The 16614-nt window shown below is 34.0% G+C and overlaps 1 protein-coding gene across 1 annotated transcript; it reads right to left on the reverse strand.

Annotated features, from left to right (window-relative positions):
* Window positions 1-14606: 14606 nt before the first annotated feature.
* Window positions 14607-16268, reverse strand: LOC134857435 (acetylcholine receptor subunit beta-like 1). The gene is made up of 2 exons (XM_063873731.1): window positions 15501-16268; window positions 14607-15199 (listed from the first exon to the last, which is right to left on the reverse strand). The coding sequence occupies exons 1-2, from the start codon at window positions 16132-16134 to the stop codon at window positions 14607-14609; spliced, it is 1227 nt and encodes a 408-aa protein (XP_063729801.1). The 5' UTR covers window positions 16135-16268.
* Between the last annotated feature and the right edge of the window lie 346 nt (window positions 16269-16614).

Here is a 16614-nt window from a genome sequence, read left to right on the forward strand (position 1 = left end):
ATTTCTTCAAAAACTATTTTTGTTAGAGTATAACTAACTTTTCAAGGCTTAATTTAGGCATAAGTAAGCTAATGTAAGCGTTTTCGCTCAAAATTAGACAAAAAATTAAAATTTCAAAATGGTTTTTCTCGAAACTTTTTCAATGTGGTTCGAATCACGTGGTTCATTAATTGGAAATTTTTCAATGTGGTTCGAATCACGACCGTAAAAGCTTTAATGAGACTAAACACTCAACCGAGTCCGATCATTGTTTGCTGTACCTAATTTTGCGTGGAAAAAACTAAAACAAGCTCGAAAACAAAGTTCTTTCCCATTTTCAATGGTCGGAACAAAAAATTACTTCATGTATTTACGAAGAAAGAGAAATCATAGGACTAGACCGTTCAGAAGGGTATGATTAGTTTAGAAAAGTCTGACAAAAGTTTCATCGGATACAAAATTTTAACTTGAGTTACAAAATTGATCTCAAATTGTTTTAAAAAGTGTATTATCTTATTTTTACTAAGCGATCATTGCTGATTGATTGCTTGGTAATTCATCCTAAACTATAAGTCTCACCTGAGACCATCAAGTTTCTTGACAAAAGTTTTAGTAGAAACAATAGTTAGAAAAAGGTATGAATTGATGAGCTGGATAAATATAAAGCACAAGGTTATTAGGTTATATTAAGGATTTGATTAGCTTAAAGAAATATACCTACGATGGATGGGGTTTCAAATCTGCTTTTCACATTTATATTTTATCTTCAGACTAAGGATAATGATGGGGTAGAGTTCTCGAGTCAATCTTTGTTGGGTCCGCTTCTTCTGAGGCGTCTAGTGAATTTTTGTCCAGTGGTATTCGTGCTCTGATTTGTCTCGTTCGCGATTATCTCGAATTATTATCTTATCGAAGTTAGAGAAAAAACTAAAAGCAGTTTTTGTTGAAAAAAGACTAATCTTTATAATTTTGTAAAACTGCAAAGGAAAATTTATTTAATTCAAAACTGAAGTTATTAGAGTTTAGAACTTGCTGCTGACTGAGCAAAATGAGAAAATGAAGATTTCAGGCCAGTCCTTTTGCTTGTAAGCATTATCCGCCGGCTGATTCATCTATCAAACATCTCAGGTTTCACCTGCTCATTTGTTCTCCCTCCATCATAAGATAAATTTCAACTATCATTTATTTGATTTTTCATGTCAAATCTCGTTAAATTTTAAATCTCGTCTTCAGTTCGATGTTATAGAAATTTCATAGTATTTTCTCTGATGCATCATGTTCTATGTGCATCTCTGTTTAATCAAAGCAAGGAGAAATCCTGGGCAACCTGCAGGATTATTAAATATTAATTCATTTTGTTGTAGGATATAGTTAAAAGCGACGTGTTAGTAATCGCCGCCCTTATGAAATACTGAGCATGAAAAAAATGAGAAAAATTGGACAAGTATTTAAAAAATAGTGGATTTTTCAAAACAAGATTTCACGCTGCAATTTAGAATTGAGTCATTAAATAAACAATTTAGATAATGGTCATTTGTCCGTGTTGTACTTACAATACTACAACTCACCCATTTTTTTAGAAAAAAATTATGTTGCTCGTTTCTTACAGCTACCATGTTGAAAATTAAACACCAAATGATTAAATAATTAATTTTTTTAAGATTATGAAAAAGAACAATAAATAAAATACGTTCGAAGATAAATTTAAATTGAAAACAATGCAATTTAAATAAGGTTTATTACATAAAAAATTGTCATAGACTTTCTTTCTATTTTCTAAATCCATGTTGTACGACCTGAGGATCGCTATCTTCCTCTGCGATGCCTCCAGTTTTTGATGCAGTTTTGCGATCTTCTGCTTCGTTTTCTTGTTTTTAAGTGTCATCCGGCTCAATCCGTCTGTTAATTCCTTAATTTCTATCCGGTTTGAATATATTTCATCTCTCTCAGTTTCCTCTGTCTTCACAGGGAAAACAGTTGTTATTTGAGCTCCCTCTACTTTTAATAAATGGCCGTTTTCCAGTCCTTGATTCAACTTCAAAAAGTTACTTTCTTCTTTTTTTAACCTTCCTGTCCAGTTATCAACTCGATTAGCATCATTGCCTAATCCATTGTCGTCGAGCTGACAGCTTCGACAAAGAATGCCTGTTTCCACCGATTGTAATTGTGTTTAATAGAGTGTTTCAAGAATGTGCTGAATCGATGATTTAGAGTATCTAATTTGAGCTCTCTCTCTCTCTCTCTCTCTCTCTCTCCCTCTCTCTTTAGAGATCCAATCGTTGATTTAAGTTTGGTTGAAGAATTGACAACTGATTTTAATTGCCTCTTCTTTGGGAGAGGCAATTTCCTTTCAAATTGCTCCGCGGTAGGGTCAGCAATTTACAATTCCTGTTCATTACTGTGTCATATTCCATTGTGCAAATGAAAAAGTGTAGAAGAACTATAATTTGATATCTGTTAATAGGTGTCAATATCTGCCATACTGTGGGTTTAAGTGTTTCCCCAAATTGCACTTTTAACCATACTTTAACATATACTACAAAGAAAATAATGAGAAAATAATGCTGTTAGTTAGCTTATGATTGCTGTTATGTTTAGGTGATGAAACTGGAACAACAGGATGATTTATAATTACTAACTATTAATTGTCATGCTACTAATTTTTATTTTTATTTTCAATAAATATTTTTCAAATATGTTTTATATATAATACTGCAGAAATTAAGGGAACGATCTGAGATCTTTTTATCAATTGTTATTGTACATTAATAATTTTTTTTAGCGCCTGAATTAATCATGAAGATTTACTTCAAAATTTTATGTTTGCAAATGAAAATCTAAATTCATTGCTAATAAGATTCTAAATATAAAAGTTTGTGTTGGCTTTTGCCGTACAACCATGAAACTAAATGGTAAATTTTTACGTAGTCGTATATCGTCTCTTGTCCGAGGTCTTCTTCCAATACCGGGTTGTTCTAGTATTGTGCGGAATATCGGCTCTGATCTATTGAGTCGTAGAGACATTTCAATTAAGTTATTATCGTGTAACATTTTGAAAATGTTTTGTCTAACTTCTAATCTATATTTGGTTAATTCTAAGCTATGAAGGTCTTATTCGAGACGTATGGTCGCACTAGATGAGTTATATCCTTGAGGTTAACTCATAGAGTAATTTCGGATAGGGTACACCGTCTGATCGTCACGCTATCTTATTTTCGGCCGGATAGATACTTGCAACTTCTTAGTCTAATACCGATCCTAATCTTCCTCTTATATCTACTAATCTCAGGGTGTTTAACTTGTCTCTGCTAGGCTCAATAGATCTAGAGTATACTGGCTTATTGCTACTGCTGAAGTTCTCTGCTGAGAGGTAACTAATTTCTAAGTTAAATTTAAATCTCTCTGGTGCTGAAATTACAAGTAATTTCTGCACTTACAAATAAGTGGGTTGTTAGTTAGATGGATTGTGGTTGGTTAATATTAATTATTTTACAGTGGTAAAATATCTAATTTATCCAATAATAAAATGTAGTTTAGATCAGGTTCCATTTTGTAAGGTTACGAGCAGGAACCGAAATTTTCGTCATAATTTGGCCTCATTTCGGCGCCGATTCCCACAAAAAAAGTTTTCGACAAGAAAGATGTAGTGTTTGACACATGTCAGTTTTTCGCAAAATTATAAAGCAAAGTTGTACTTAACAAACACTTATTTTTTAATTTCCTCTTCTACAATATGTGGAGGGGGACGGTCCAAAGTAATTTCAAATTCGATTACTGAAGCTTGGATATTCATTCATATTCCTAAAGATATTGTTCATCAAGTTTTTCTCTTCCAGAATTTGCCTACCTGATATTCGAACGGTCATTTTATATAAATGATAAATCAACAATCAACGGAATCAATATTTTACTTTATTTTCCACATAAGAATTGAAAAGCTCCCCCATTGTATTTGTATTTCCAAATTTTGGTAAGCTCTGTTTTTGGCACAAACTGTTTTACGATTCCTGGTTATTCGGTTTATGCAATTAATGCGTAAACGGCGGCGGTTTAACTTGGCTCATACATTGTTCCAAATTGAACTCAGGCGATCTGTTTGATCTTACTAAAACGTTACTAGACGTTAACGCATCCTTTCGTCTTTTGCATAACACGTAAGGGTGCTGTTTCATAAAAAAATCTGTTATTCATCAGCTTTTGGGACATAAAAAAATTTCGTTTTTCATTAAATCATCACAAAAATCCCAGTCTTAGAAAATTTACAACACAATTATTTTTTCAAACAGTGTCATTTTTTTCGGCTTTCTGTGATAAAAGAATCTGAGCAAAAAGTACTGCATAGGCATTTTCGTGAGTCAGGTGAAATATGCAAATTGGAAAATAAGTTTTGAAAACAAATAACAAGAAAAAAAAATAATATTTCCAAATTTCTTCAAAAACTATTTTTGTTAGAGTATAACTAACTTTTCAAGGCTTAATTTAGGCATAAGTAAGCTAATGTAAGCGTTTTCGCTCAAAATTAGACAAAAAATTAAAATTTCAAAATGGTTTTTCTCGAAACTTTTTCAATGTGGTTCGAATCACGTGGTTCATTAATTGGAAATTTTTCAATGTGGTTCGAATCACGACCGTAAAAGCTTTAATGAGACTAAACACTCAACCGAGTCCGATCATTGTTTGCTGTACCTAATTTTGCGTGGAAAAAACTAAAACAAGCTCGAAAACAAAGTTCTTTCCCATTTTCAATGGTCGGAACAAAAAATTACTTCATGTATTTACGAAGAAAGAGAAATCATAGGACTAGACCGTTCAGAAGGGTATGATTAGTTTAGAAAAGTCTGACAAAAGTTTCATCGGATACAAAATTTTAACTTGAGTTACAAAATTGATCTCATATTGTTTTAAAAAGTGTATTATCTTATTTTTACTAAGCGATCATTGCTGATTGATTGCTTGGTAATTCATCCTAAACTATAAGTCTCACCTGAGACCATCAAGTTTCTTGACAAAAGTTTTAGTAGAAACAATAGTTAGAAAAAGGTATGAATTGATGAGCTGGATAAATATAAAGCACAAGGTTATTAGGTTATATTAAGGATTTGATTAGCTTAAAGAAATATACCTACGATGGATGGGGTTTCAAATCTGCTTTTCACATTTATATTTTATCTTCAGACTAAGGATAATGATGGGGTAGAGTTCTCGAGTCAATCTTTGTTGGGTCCGCTTCTTCTGAGGCGTCTAGTGAATTTTTGTCCAGTGGTATTCGTGCTCTGATTTGTCTCGTTCGCGATTATCTCGAATTATTATCTTATCGAAGTTAGAGAAAAAACTAAAAGCAGTTTTTGTTGAAAAAAGACTAATCTTTATAATTTTGTAAAACTGCAAAGGAAAATTTATTTAATTCAAAACTGAAGTTATTAGAGTTTAGAACTTGCTGCTGACTGAGCAAAATGAGAAAATGAAGATTTCAGGCCAGTCCTTTTGCTTGTAAGCATTATCCGCCGGCTGATTCATCTATCAAACATCTCAGGTTTCACCTGCTCATTTGTTCTCCCTCCATCATAAGATAAATTTCAACTATCATTTATTTGATTTTTCATGTCAAATCTCGTTAAATTTTTAGTCGTCTTTGATTATAACTCCAGTCTTCAGTTCGATGTTATAGAAATTTCATAGTATTTTCTCTGATGCATCATGTTCTATGTGCATCTCTGTTTAATCAAAGCAAGGAGAAATCCTGGGCAACCTGCAGGATTATTAAATATTAATTCATTTTGTTGTAGGATATAGTTAAAAGCGACGTGTTAGTAATCACCGCCCTTATGAAATACTGAGCATGAAAAAAATGAGAAAAATTGGACAAGTATTTAAAAAATAGTGGATTTTTCAAAACAAGATTTCACGCTGCAATTTAGAATTGAGTCATTAAATAAACAATTTAGATAATGGTCATTTGTCCGTGTTGTACTTACAATACTACAACTCACCCATTTTTTTAGAAAAAAATTATGTTGCTCGTTTCTTACAGCTACCATGTTGAAAATTAAACACCAAATGATTAAATAATTAATTTTTTTAAGATTATGAAAAAGAACAATAAAAAAAATACGTTCGAAGATAAATTTAAATTGAAAACAATGCAATTTAAATAAGGTTTATTACATAAAAAATTGTCATAGACTTTCTTTCTATTTTCTAAATCCATGTTGTACGACCTGAGGATCGCTATCTTCCTCTGCGATGCCTCCAGTTTTTGATGCAGTTTTGCGATCTTCTGCTTCGTTTTCTTGTTTTTAAGTGTCATCCGGCTCAATCCGTCTGTTAATTCCTTAATTTCTATCCGGTTTGAATATATTTCATCTCTCTCAGTTTCCTCTGTCTTCACAGGGAAAACAGTTGTTATTTGAGCTCCCTCTACTTTTAATAAATGGCCGTTTTCCAGTCCTTGATTCAACTTCAAAAAGTTACTTTCTTCTTTTTTTAACCTTCCTGTCCAGTTATCAACTCGATTAGCATCATTGCCTAATCCATTGTCGTCGAGCTGACAGCTTCGACAAAGAATGCCTGTTTCCACCGATTGTAATTGTGTTTAATAGAGTGTTTCAAGAATGTGCTGAATCGATGATTTAGAGTATCTAATTTGAGCTCTCTCTCTCTCTCTCTCTCTCTCTCTCCCTCTCTCTTTAGAGATCCAATCGTTGATTTAAGTTTGGTTGAAGAATTGACAACTGATTTTAATTGCCTCTTCTTTGGGAGAGGCAATTTCCTTTCAAATTGCTCCGCGGTAGGGTCAGCAATTTACAATTCCTGTTCATTACTGTGTCATATTCCATTGTGCAAATGAAAAAGTGTAGAAGAACTATAATTGGATATCTGTTAATAGGTGTCAATATCTGCCATACTGTGGGTTTAAGTGTTTCCCCAAATTGCACTTTTAACCATACTTTAACATATACTACAAAGAAAATAATGAGAAAATAATGCTGTTAGTTAGCTTATGATTGCTGTTATGTTTAGGTGATGAAACTGGAACAACAGGATGATTTATAATTACTAACTATTAATTGTCATGCTACTAATTTTTATTTTTATTTTCAATAAATATTTTTCAAATATGTTTTATATATAATACTGCAGAAATTAAGGGAACGATCTGAGATCTTTTTATCAATTGTTATTGTACATTAATAATTTTTTTAGCGCCTGAATTAATCATGAAGATTTACTTCAAAATTTTATGTTTGCAAATGAAAATCTAAATTCATTGCTAATAAGATTCTAAATATAATAGTTTGTGTTGGCTTTTGCCGTACAACCATGAAACTAAATGGTAAATTTCTACGTAGTCGTATATCGTCTCTTGTCCGAGGTCTTCTTCCAATACCGGGTTGTTCTAGTATTGTGCGGAATATCGGCTCTGATCTATTGAGTCGTAGAGACATTTCAATTAAGTTATTATCGTGTAACATTTTGAAAATGTTTTGTCTAACTTCTAATCTATATTTGGTTAATTCTAAGCTATGAAGGTCTTATTCGAGACGTATGGTCGCACTAGATGAGTTATATCCTTGAGGTTAAATCATAGAGTAATTTCGGATAGGGTACACCGTCTGATCGTCACGCTATCTTATTTTCGGCCGGATAGATACTTGCAACTTCTTAGTCTAATACCGATCCTAATCTTCCTCTTATATCTACTAATCTCAGGGTGTTTAACTTGTCTCTGCTAGGCTCAATAGATCTAGAGTATACTGGCTTATTGCTACTGCTGAAGTTCTCTGCTGAGAGGTAACTAATTTCTAAGTTAAATTTAAATCTCTCTGGTGCTGAAATTACAAGTAATTTCTGCACTTACAAATAAGTGGGTTGTTAGTTAGATGGATTGTGGTTGGTTAATATTAATTATTTTACAGTGGTAAAATATCTAATTTATCCAATAATAAAATGTAGTTTAGATCAGGTTCCATTTTGTAAGGTTACGAGCAGGAACCGAAATTTTCGTCATAATTTGGCCTCATTTCGGCGCCGATTCCCACAAAAAAAATTTTCGACAAGAAAGATGTAGTGTTTGACACATGTCAGTTTTTCGCAAAATTATAAAGCAAAGTTGTACTTAACAAACACTTATTTGTTAATTTCCTCTTCTACAATATGTGGAGGGGGACGGTCCAAAGTAATTTCAAATTCGATTACTGAAGCTTGGATATTCATTCATATTCCTAAAGATATTGTTCATCAAGTTTTTCTCTTCCAGAATTTGCCTGCCTGATATTCGAGCGGTCATTTTATATAAATGATAAATCAACAATCAACTGAATCAATATTTTACTTTATTTTCCACATAAAAATTGAAAAGCTCCCCCATTGTATTTGTATTTCCAAATTTTGGTAAGCTCTGTTTTTGGCACAAACTGTTATACGATTCCTGGTTATTCGGTTTATGCAATTAATGCGTAAACGGCGGCGGTTTAACTTGGCTCATACATTGTTCCAAATTGAACTCAGGCGATCTGTTTGATCTTACTAATACGTTACTAGACGTTAATGCATCCTTTCGTTTTTTGCATAACACGTAAGGGTGCTGTTTCATAAAAAATCTGTTATTCATCAGCTTTTGGGACATAAAAAAACTTCGTTTTTCATTAAATCATCACAAAAATCCCAGTCTTAGAAAAATTACAACACAATTATTTTTTCAAACAGTGTCGTTTTTTTCGGCTTTCTGTGATAAAAGAATCTGAGCAAAAAGTACCGCTGAGGCATTTTCGTGAGTCAGGTGAAATATGCAAATTGGAAAATAAGTTTTGAAAACAAATAACAAGAAAAAAAATTAATATTTCCAAATTTCTTCAAAAACTATTTTTGTTAGAGTGTAACTAACTTTTCAAGGCTTAATTTAGGCATAAGTAAGCTAATGTAAGCGTTTTCGCTCAAAATTAGACAAAAAATTAAAATTTCAAAATGGTTTTTCTCGTCATTGTTTGAAAATTTTTCAATGTGGTTCGAATCACGACCGTAAATGCTTTAATGAGACTAAACACTCAACCGAGTCCAATCATTGTTTGCTGTACCTAAGTTTGCGTGGAAAAAACTAAAACAAGCTCGAAAACAAAGTTCTTTCTCATTTTCAATGGTCGGAACAAAAAATTACTTCATGTATTCACGAAGAAAGAGAAATCATAGGACTAGACCGTTCAGAAGGGTATGATTAATTTAGAAAAGTCTGACAAAAGTTTCATCGGATACAAAACTTTAACTTGAGTTACAAAATTGATCTCAAATTGTTTTAAAAAGTGTATTATCTTATTTTTACTAAGCGATCATTGCTGATTGATTGCTTGGTAATTCATCCTAAACTATAAGTCTCACCTGAGACCGTCAAGTTTCTTGAGAAAAGTTTTAGTAGAAACAATAGTTAGAAAAAGGTATGAATTGATGAGCTGGATAAATATGAAGCACAAGGTTATTAGGTAATATTAAGGATTTGATTAGCTTAAAGAAATATACCTACGATGGATGGGGTTTCAAATCTGATTTTCACATTTATATTTTATCTTCAGACTAAGGATAATGATGGGGTAGAATTCTCGAGTCAATCTTTGTTGGGTCCGCTTCTTCTGAGGCGTCTAGTGACTTTTTGTCCAGTGGTCTTCGTGCTCTGATTTGTCTCGTTCGCGATTATCTCGATTTATTATTTTATCGAAGTTAGAGAAAAAACTAAAAGCAGTTTTTGTTGAAAAAAGACTAATCTTTATAATTTTGTAAAACTGCAAAGGAAAATTTATTTATTTGAAAACTGAAGTTATTAGAGTTTAGAACTTGCTGCTGACTGAGCAAATGAAAAAATGAAAATTTCAGGCCAGTCTTTTTGCTTGTAAGCATTATCCGCCGGCTGATTCATCTATCAAACATCTCAGGTTGCTCATTTGTTCTCCCTCCATCATAAGATAAATTTCAACAATCATTTATTTGATTTTTCATGTCAAATCTCGTTAAATTTTTAGTCGTCTTTGATTATAACGCCACTCTTCAGTTCGATGTTATAGAAATTTCATAGTATTTTCTCTGATGCATCATGTTCTATGTGCATCTCTGTTTAATCAAAGCAAGGAGAAATCCTGGGCAACCTGCAGGATTATTAAATATTAATTCATTTTGTTGTAGGATATAGTTAAAAGCGAAGTGTTAGTAATCGCCGCCCTTATGAAATACTGAGCATGAAAAAAATGAGAAAAATTGGACAAGTATTTAAAAAATAGTGGATTTTTCAAAACAAGATTTCACGCTGCAATTTAGAATTGAGTCATTAAATAAACAATTTAGATACTGGTCATTTGTCCGTGTTGTACTTACAATACTACAACTAACCCCTTTTTTTAGAAAAAAATTGTGTTGCTCGTTTCTTACAGCTACCATGTTGAAAATTAAACACCAAATGATTAAATAATTAATTTTTTTAAGATTATGAAAAAGAACATTAAATAAAATACGTTCGAAGATAAGTTTAAATTGAAAAAAAAAATGCATTTTAAATAAAGTTTATTACATAACAAAATTGTCATAGATTTTCTTTCCATTTTCTAAATCCATGTTGTACGACCTGAGGATCGCTATCTTCCTCTGCGATGCCTCCAGTTTTTGATGCAGTTTTGCGATCTTCTGCTTCGTTTTCTTGTTTTTAAGTGTCATCCGGCTCAGTCTGTATGTTAATTCCTTAATTTCTATCCGAATTGAATATATTTCATCTCTCTCAGTTTCCTCTGTCTTCACAGGGAAAACAGTTGTTCCCTGAAATGGAATCGTTATTTGAGCTCCCCCTACTTTTAATAAATGGCCGTTTTCCAGTCCTTGATTTAACTTCAAAATGTTACTTTCTTCTTTTTTTACCTTCCTGTCCAGTTATTAACTCGGTTAGCATCATTGCCTAATCCATTGTCGTCGAGCTTACAGCTTCGACAAAGAATGCCTGTTTCCACCGATTGTAGTTGTGTTTAATAGAGTGTTTCAAGCATGTGCTGAATCGATGATCTAGAGTATCTAATTTGAGCTCTCTCTCTCTCTCTCTCTCTCTCTCTCTCTCTTTAGAGATCCAATCGTTGATTTAAGTTTGGTTGAAGAATTGACAACTGATTTTAATTGCCTCTTCTTTGGGAGAGGCAATTTCCTTTCAAATTGCTCCGCGGTAGGGTCAGCAATTTACAATTCCTGTTCATTACTGTGTCATATTCCATTGTGCAAATGAAAGAGTGTAGAAGAACTATAATTGGATATCTGTTAATAGGTGTCAATATCTGCCATACTGTGGGTTTGGGTGTTTCCCCCAATTGCACTTTTAACCATACTTTAACATATACTACAAAGAAAATAATGAGAAAATGATCCGGTGAAATTAGGGACTTGGCAAATGGGGCGTAAACCGTGTCCATATTTCCAAAAATGAGCTAGAATTTGCTCATGGCAGTCTATACAAATGAAGTGTGGTGGATAGTGTGGCTGGTTATTTTTTTGTTTCTTGAATTTAGACTTTTATAAATAACAAAGCGGGCATTCAAGAGTGGGCTGGATAAAAAAACTGGTTTACTTAAAAAAACTGGTGAGGTTATCTGAATCATAATAAATGTTTGAAATGAAATAATTCATAAGGCGATTAGAAGGTGAAAAGTTGATATTGATAACATCTTATTTAAAGTTACACTATCATATCGGCTGCCCGGGTCGAGATCCCGCTCAAAAACCGCTCAAGATATGAGCGGTTTGAGCGGTTTTTCAGCAAGATTTGAGCAGTTTGAGCGGTTTGGGCGGTTTGGGCGGTTTGGGCGGTTTTTTTGGAAAAACTGCTCAAACCGCTCAAATCTTGCTTAAAAAACCACTCAAAAACCGCTCAGTTCTTGCAGTGATTTTTGAACGGTTTTTCAAGCAAGATTTGAGCGGTTTTAGAGCGGTTTTATAGCGGTCTTATAAAAAAAAACGATTAAAACCAACAAAAAGGCCTGGAAAGGTAATGTGACCCCGGGTTGACATCCCTAAACCGAAAATGCTTATTTTAAATTTCCCCACACCGAAAAAGCTTATCATACAATTGCCTGCATCAAATGTATGGAAAAATGCTAATCATACAATTTTCATACAATTTAAAAAACCATTGAAAAAAGATTCAATCTAGTTTCTCCGGCTATTTGAACCAAATACAACAGTCTGGGTTGAAAATTAACTACATATATTTTTTTTTGAAAAAAAAATTGGTTATCATACAATTTCCAAATATGAAAATTGTATGATAACCATTTTTTCATGAAAGGCAAGATTTTCAGAATAAAGTAAAAACTTGTTTTTAATCAAATTTAAAATAATTAAGAGTGCTTTTGCTCAATTTAAAACACCTTGCTCATCAAAAACGAGGTTTTCAAACCAGGTTTTTGCTCAGTTTTAATCGTCACAAAATGTTAATCGTCACAAAACGACGAGTAAAACTGAGATCTCTAAGGTCGGAGCCACACAGTTCTTCTTCTCCGAAAATGACTCGGGGTAGGTTGGGGTTAGGGTTAGGTTAGGATTAGGGTTTCTTAAGAATAATTTCACAATTTTTGGAGAACAGAATGGAAAAAAAACTAATTTTCTAGCCACAACAATTTTCTTTGGATCAACTCTGAATAACTGACGCAATATTCGTCTTTGGGTTCATTTATCAAGCAATTTTTTTGAGAATTTAGGCTAAAAAAACGGTTTCAAAAGTTCATTTGAGCGGTTTTTTTAGACATTTACGCTCAAAATCTTGCTTCAAAATAAAATGAGCGGTTTTTGAACGGTTTATCTTAAAAAACCGCTCAAAAACCGCGCAAGATTTGAGCGGTTTCAGCGGTTTTTTTAGACAATTACGCTCAAAATTTTGCTTCAAAATGAGCGGTTTGAGCGGTTTTTAAATGGTTTATCTAAAAAAACCGCTCAAAAACCGCGCAAGATTTGAGCGGTTTTTTTAGACAATTACGCTCAAAATCTTGCTTCAAAATGAGCAGTTTGAGCGGTTTTTGAACGGGTTATCTAGAAAAACCGCTCAAAAACCGCGCAAGATTTGAACGGTTTTGAGCGGTTTATCTAGAAAAACCGTTTTCAGCGGTTTATCCAAAAGTTCATTTGAGCGGTTTTTTTAGACAGTTACGCTCAAAATCTTGCTTCAAGATGAGCGGTTTTTGAACGGTTTATCTAAAAAAACCGCTCAAAAACCGCGCAAGATTTGAGCGGTTTGAGCGTTTTTTTAGACAATTACGCTCAAAATCTTGCTTCAAAATGAGCGGTTTGAGCGGTTTTTGAACGGTTTATCTAAAAAAACCGCTCAAAAACCGCGCAAGATTTGAGCGGTTTTTTTTAGACAATTACGCTCAAAATCTTGCTTCAAAATGAGCGGTTTGAATGGTTTTTGAACGGCTTATCTAAAAAAACGCTCAAAAACCGCGCAAGATTTGAACGGTTTTGAGCGCTTTTTTAGATAAACCGCTCAAAACTGTTCAAATCTTGCGCGGTTTTTGAGCGGTTTTTTCTAGATAAAACCGTTCAAAAACCGCTCAAACCGCTCATTTTGAAGCAAAATTTTGAACGTAATTGTCTAAAAAAACCGCTCAAACCGCTCAAATCTTGCTTCAAATTAGCTGAAAAATCTCGACTCGGGTGCTGCTTTTGACGTTAATTTTTTCTTCGTCGTGAAAGCCTCTGATTTAGTTACTTTTGATATTGACATTTTGTAGATAAATTTGAAACGCTGGGCAGAGAACATTTTATTACATTTACCTGCATGACGTTGAATCAAAGATGGCTCAAGTTGGGCAACTTGAGGAACTTTTCCCCCATTTTCCGTTTATTGTTTGAAAACGCGATGAAGTTATTCGAGATAAATTAAAACAACTGTCAAATGAGAATCGTGAGTTCTTGTTCAAATAGCTCAAAAAATCGAATCGGAAAAAAGCGGTTGAAAACGAAAATTGTGAAGAAAGTAGAAAAATATCCGTTTTTTGGTTAAAGACAATTTTGTTCGGTCGGACGGTCGGAGGTAGTATCCACACAACTGAATTAGGTGAAAAAATCTACCCCACTAAATGCGACAGCAAAAACATTAAGTTTCGTAATAAATCTTTTGCATAAACTTTAAGGAAACCTTAAGTTTCGCAAAAAAATTAATCGCCACAACAAAACAAAATGAAAAAAAAAATCTAAAACTTTGTTTTAAAGCGTTGAATTGTCTGGTTTTTATACACAATACACAATTACTTGTATACCGAATTTTTAGTTAAATTCCATTTTCTCTTCAAATCAACTCAATTTTCATTCCTTGAGTTTCATTTTTTCAGTTAAGAAGAAAATTTTGAAAGGTCAGCGCAGAATTATAGTTATAATTTTATTCCAGGCTCGCTTCATTTCTATAAAGCTCAATGAGGTAACAGTCGGGCTCAATTATATTCCCAGGCTCAATTTATCGGCATCTTTTCAATTTATGTTTAGAGAAAGTGGTTCAAAGCTTCATACCTTAAGTTTTTGTAAATTCACAGACTTTATTTGCTTTTGTTTTTTTTTTGTTTAAAAAATTTCATTGAGTTTTTTCTAAACTTTTTTTTCGCACAGACCAAGTTTAATGATTATAACATGCAGAAAATAAACAAGACGGTGTACATTATGGTTCCGATGAAGTACAGGACTCCCATGAAAGCCTCAAATCTGCGATTGCACAACTTGCGTCTCACCATCACGCTCATTCTTCTCTTTGGCGACATCGTGTAATCTGCGGGTATAGTTGGTGTTCTGCTCTCACTCCTTTCCTTGGACTTTTTCACAGGTGTTGTCATCTCATAGACTTCATCCGCACTCTGATCACAGTTTCCAACTTGATTTATGGACACAGTAGCGAGAAAAATGGAAATGGTTGATATTACGATGCTGGAGAAGAAGTAAGTACAGATTCGCGGGAAAGTTTTTGAGGTCTGAGGGACGAATTCCGTAACCAAGGTCAAGTTAACACATAGAGCCAAGGTTACCGTGACCCCAAATGTCAACTTTTCGCCAGCTTCGCCAGGAATGAAGAAGATGAGAGAACTGAGAGCTAACAACATGGCGTTGGGAAGAATGAGATTCTGAACATAGAATGCAGACTGTCGTTTGTAGACTACTGAAATTGAAATTCTACCGCTGGTTTGTCGCATGTTGTCATGAGGCTCATCCCGACATACCGCACCTAAGAATTCAAACCAATTCAAGTAAGTGTAGAGACTTCTTAACTTAACTTTTGTTAAGCGATGGGAAATCACCGAGAGCTGCTCAAAAAAATGTTAGCAACGCTTTGTCGAATTGAGCAAATCTGAATTTTTTTTATCATTTCCCAGTGAATTGTTACCCGTAACTGAAGCTTATGTTCAATGAGCTCTGAAACCATTTCATTTTGGTTTTGAAAATTTTGGCTTTGGTTTTTGATTACAAGAAACGCCTCGAGTAAGTCCTCCTGCAAAAAAAGTTATTCGATGAAGTTTTGAGCTTACTTTCTAATGTCCACAGACTGTCTTTCATGTACAGAGACAAGTCTACTGGCTCACATGAGAAGTTAACTTCACTCTTGAGGTACTGCCAGGAACCAATGACAACCTCACACTCCTGGGTATCAAAAGGGAATCGCTCAACGTCCAGAGAACAGGTGCTCTCGTAGTCCACTGGTCTAGCCCAGACAACTTCACCAGTATAATAGACCATTATTGGAATAGAATAGTCGTATTTCTCGAGATCGAAGCTCCCCACGTCATTGTAAGGCAAAATGTCCGGAGTCCAGATACGGTTCCTGTAATACCTCAGTATCTCCAGTCCTTGATAGTCGCGCGGATCCCACTGGAGGAACTCGTCAATCCATACCAGACGCTGGAACATCAACATCTCAATCGTCTGGTCTTTTGTCTTCAAACCAACCAGTTGGTAGATCTTAGTCTTGTATGTGATGTTGACTGTGGTTTTGGGTGATTTCACAGGTCGCGCCGATGGGTCATAGTTCAAACCCAATTTGACCCTCAGCTCTAGTTCAGGTGAACCAATAATATCATCAAAAATGCCACTTGAGTTTTCAATTGACAAGAATTTGCAGATTGTGAACGTTTCGATTAATACACTTAAAGTAAGGGGTGACATTTTGAAGCCGTTTTTTGGATTACAAAAACTGATTGAGCGAAGACAATTATGGAAAAGAGTAGGAAATAGCCTGCCAGAAAAGACTATTAGTGTCGCATTTGAGGAGAGTAAAGTCAATTTATTCGCAAATCTGTTTTAATCCGCTGATGATTGAGATAAAAGCGAGCACCCGGGTCGAGGTCGTAATTTTGTATTCATAATATGATGGCCAGTAATCTGACTGAACACTTGCACTGTTTAACAAACTGAGAGGTTCATTTTCAGGAGCGAAATGACCGATTTTCAAAGAGAGACTTTCTTTACCTTTATCTTTCGTTGACGCCCTTGCTGAAGTAGACAGAGCTTGAGATATTTTCTTTGAAAAAAAACATGAATATATATTCAAGGAGACAATCCAATTGGCTGGCAGTTTAATTGATTGGTAACAGGTGGAGTTTTCTTAACTTTCGATTGATTTAAATTAATTTAAGTCGAAGTTAT

The sequence above is a fragment of the Symsagittifera roscoffensis genome, chromosome 1 (genome assembly GCF_963678635.1).
Source record: "Symsagittifera roscoffensis chromosome 1, txSymRosc1.1, whole genome shotgun sequence".
Taxonomy (NCBI): domain Eukaryota; kingdom Metazoa; phylum Xenacoelomorpha; order Acoela; family Convolutidae; genus Symsagittifera; species Symsagittifera roscoffensis.

What these genes read in the sequence shown, in the direction of transcription:
- LOC134857435 (XM_063873731.1), bottom strand. Translation starts at nt 16,134, where the DNA reads ATGTCACCCCTTACTTTAAGTGTATTAATCGAAACGTTCACAATCTGC. An exon ending in CAGTCTGTGGACATTAGAAA is followed by an intron (nt 15,200 to 15,500) that starts GTAAGCTCAAAA and finishes TTGAATTCTTAG; the next exon opens with GTGCGGTATGTCGGGATGAG.